Source organism: Odontomachus brunneus, unplaced genomic scaffold (genome assembly GCF_010583005.1).
Source record: "Odontomachus brunneus isolate Ranch 3 - 2012 unplaced genomic scaffold, Obru_v1 Obru_scaffold_230, whole genome shotgun sequence".
Taxonomy (NCBI): domain Eukaryota; kingdom Metazoa; phylum Arthropoda; class Insecta; order Hymenoptera; family Formicidae; genus Odontomachus; species Odontomachus brunneus.
The window spans coordinates 293,956-296,096 of NW_022639680.1; the positions used below are offsets into that span (position 1 = coordinate 293,956).

Below are 2,141 nucleotides of genomic sequence, written 5' to 3' on the forward strand. Positions count from 1 at the left end.
GGGGGGGAGGGAGAGGGAGAGGGAGAGAGAGAGAGAGAAAGGGGGAAAGATGGGGGAAAAGAAATAAGAGTAACAGAGAGAGAGGAAAGAATTTTTCAATTAAGACTAAAACTAAAAAAAAAATAACAGTATACGAAAAAAAGTTTAATTGAGTTAAGGTGGCAATGAATGAATCGAACGCGTTTTAGATTGAAAGAAGTAGAATTTCTGGTTCTGAGAACTAAATTTAGTTTGTAAAAATAACATTTCTGTATCTTTCAACTAAAACATATTTGTTTCGTTCATTGTCACTTTAATTTAACCAAACATTTTCCTCGTAAATACGTGAAATATCAGAATTTCGAAACAAATTTGATAAAATTCAGTGTATAATTCGTAATTGCATGTTATGTTCCAGGTTGTCGTCGAATGCATTGTAAAACGAGAAAATCGTACAATTGACGTGAGAAAGCATGAGATCGAGAGATTCGATCGTATATACGCCAGTGTCCCTTGGACCTGACACCGATGATGAGGAGACGTTGGTCAACGCGGAAATCTATAACAATGGTAAGTCTTATTTGTTGCAAATATCACAAAAAATTATCATATCCTGTAACATGTATCAGATGATCACTATTTCGTAAGTTTTTACAATATAGTTATTATTTGAAAACAAATTCTTGTTTAACGTCCCAACTGAAATCAAATCGAGTAACTAACTCTCAAAGTTATACAAACTTTTTTGTACTGACGGCCAGATAGATGGTCCGCTATTTTTGTGAGAGTATCAGAACGTATCATCTAATGAATTTGTTTTAGTATGGATGAATTCGAATTTGCATTAACAAGATGAATATGTTCTGAAACTGAAGAAGATCATATAAAAAATAGAGGCCAACCTACCTAGTTGCGAGTGTACAAGAAGTTTGTGTAACTTTGAGACTTAGTTACTCGATACTTTGATTTTAGAACGGTTTGAAACTGGGGATTGAAACCGCTATCAAAAATATTATTTTCATATTAATATTTTTAGCACAGCAAGCCGAAAGAAATTGATTTGTATAAATATTGATATTACAAAACTTTTGTTATTGAACATTCAATATAGGTATCATCGAAATTTTGCATAATACCGTTATAATGCATTTCGATATGATATCGATATTATTTTGATAGAAATTTCATATAGTTTTTGACAAGAAATAGATGACATTGCAGTAGTGATATTTTTATATTGTTTTTTTTTTGCATTATCCTAGTCTCGAGTATTCGACAATATTTTCTCTAAGGCACTCAAAATTTCTTTCTCAGGTATAAATTTATTTGCAATACTTCTGCTAAATAATATCACATCTATAACATGAAAATGGAAATCGATATAAAAAGTTAATATAAATTAAATGAAATATAATTTATAATAAGAACAAAATATTCAAAATATCTCACTTTTCATGCAATTAAAAGAAGTCTATTATTGGACATAATAAAGGGTAATAAACAGGGTAATTAATATCTCTGTAACGTTGTATTATAATATGTAACATTTCAACGTTACTGCAACATAGCTATAAGTTTTCGTGTTGTATGGAATAGCTTTTTTAAACATTCATTAGGTCATTTTATTTATAAAAATACTGAAAAGATTGAAGATCATCAAAAAGTTAATAATTTCCGAGATATTTAATATTATTTAATATTCTGATATTTTTCAGCATAAGATATAATAAAAATCCTATTTAGGGGACTTATCTTTGATGACCTTATTACATATAAGGTGTAGTAAAAAGAAATCCATTATTTTTGCATGAAATTGAAGGCTTTATTTAGCATAGTTAGAATGATCCGATTTATAATAGGTCAAATATGCACCGTTTTGTTCGATAATTTGTTGCCATTTTGAAAGTAATTTCATTATGCCTCTCTCATAGAAACCCTTGTCCCTATTGGCAAAAAACTGGGACAGTCGATTTTCACAAGCTTCTCTTGAGACGAATTTTTCACCAGCAAAATCATTCGCCATAGACAGGAACAGGTGGTAATCACTTGGTGCCAGGTCCGGACTATAAGGTGGATGCATAAGAACCTCCCAACCAAGCTCCCAGAGCATCTGGCGAGTCACCATCGATGTGTATGGCCTGGCGTTGTCCTGATGGAACACA

At 31.3% G+C, this 2,141-nt stretch overlaps 1 protein-coding gene across 3 annotated transcripts in view; it reads left to right on the top strand.

The window, feature by feature from the left end:
• LOC116852496 (protein TANC2) overlaps positions 1–2,141 on the top strand; it is a 160,954-nt gene that overhangs the window by 16,908 nt on the left and 141,905 nt on the right. For all 3 annotated transcript variants that reach the window (XM_032832940.1, XM_032832941.1, XM_032832945.1), the window contains exon 2: positions 398–549. In XM_032832940.1, the coding sequence (XP_032688831.1) occupies positions 453–549 (97 nt within the window). In that variant the 5' untranslated portion in view covers positions 398–452. The remainder of the gene's footprint in view (positions 1–397; positions 550–2,141) is intronic.